This window comes from Galeopterus variegatus, unplaced genomic scaffold (genome assembly GCF_000696425.1).
Source record: "Galeopterus variegatus unplaced genomic scaffold, G_variegatus-3.0.2 Scaffold3908, whole genome shotgun sequence".
Classification (NCBI taxonomy): domain Eukaryota; kingdom Metazoa; phylum Chordata; class Mammalia; order Dermoptera; family Cynocephalidae; genus Galeopterus; species Galeopterus variegatus.
This window is the reverse complement of record NW_007730019.1, coordinates 178,978-180,238: the sequence shown is the minus strand read 5'-3', so window position 1 is coordinate 180,238 and position 1,261 is coordinate 178,978. Positions and strand designations below refer to the sequence as shown.

Here is a 1,261-nt window from a genome sequence, read left to right as displayed (position 1 = left end):
CCCTCGGGCAGGAGCGCCGCCGCGCTTCCCAAGCAGCGCACTAGCACAGTGCGCCACCGGGCCGGCCCAGCTTTTAGGGAAATTTAATTCATTTCACATGTGAGTTTAATTCATTTCATATTTGAATGTAAATTAAATTTAGTTCATTTCAGATGTAATATAAGATCAATAAAATATTCTCTATTCTTTTCAATTATATCAGAAATCATGTTAAGCATAATTTTTTAATTCCTTTTAAATATTATAATCAGTTACATAAAATGGATCTGGTGTAACAATTGTCTATTCTTAGTTTCCACAGTTTTTAGGATTTTGCTACAGAAAGTGAACCGAAGCAGGACATGGGCATTTATTACAAACATTGTTGCATTCAAAATTCTACCTCACTTTAAGGAAATTGGGATGGTGAACCAAAAGTGTATAATGGATGAGTGAGTATGTATAAAAGTGACATCAAATTAGTTTTTTNTTTTTTGTTTCTCACTGCCTGAGGAAATCTTTCTACAAATTTTCTTTGTATTGGGGCCCTACCAAGGGGAAGAAAAATGTTCCCACTGGCATTTTACTACCTGTACCAGTTTGTAGTCTTCAAATTTTATCTTCCTCTGGAGACTTAACCATTCATTTACTCCCAACAAGATTTCTCAAATTTCTTTTCTGTTAAGTCCCAAAATAGAAATACTTTGGAAAGCCCCAAAAGAAAGCAACTGAGGCAAAAATTATTTTCCAAATCACTTTATATGTTTAATCAACCCAACTCCTTGAAATACATATACACGTAAAATAGACAATGCATCTATTGTGTACATAAAATCATTCATATTAATACAGAAACTTTAGCATTTAATATATTTTTAAAGAATGCAAGTCTACCAGTTGTCTCATGCCCTATTAAAATAAACAATCTTACATATTAGCACTGTTTTCTCTGAAATAAATATTTTCAGAGCTCTGGGGTACATCTGATACATGAATCACAAATTTTTGTCCATCTTCCAAGGTGACAAGGGCTTCTTGCCCCACAGGAAGACTGAGTTCAATGGTGCTTTTGGTGGCCTCGTCTTCCAGCAATATCTGGATGAACTGCCAGGGGAAAATGTTTAAAAGGATAAGATTAAAAAGAGAAAGTTATACTATTCCCTGTTGCAGGAACCACCATGTGGGTTTGTCTACATACTCTTGCCCCCACCCTTGAAGTTTGTGCATTTATTCCTACTAGGGGAGATCCTAACTTCTCAGGGGGACACTCAAGGTCTGGTGA

At 35.8% G+C, this 1,261-nt stretch overlaps 1 protein-coding gene across 1 annotated transcript in view; it reads right to left on the bottom strand.

Moving 5' to 3' along the window:
• Window positions 1–906: 906 nt before the first annotated feature.
• RFX8 (RFX family member 8, lacking RFX DNA binding domain) overlaps window positions 907–1,261 on the bottom strand; it is a 62,331-nt gene continuing 61,976 nt past the window's right edge. The window contains exon 10 of the mRNA XM_008586264.1: window positions 907–1,083. Coding sequence (XP_008584486.1) covers window positions 907–1,083 — 177 coding nt within the window. The remainder of the gene's footprint in view (window positions 1,084–1,261) is intronic.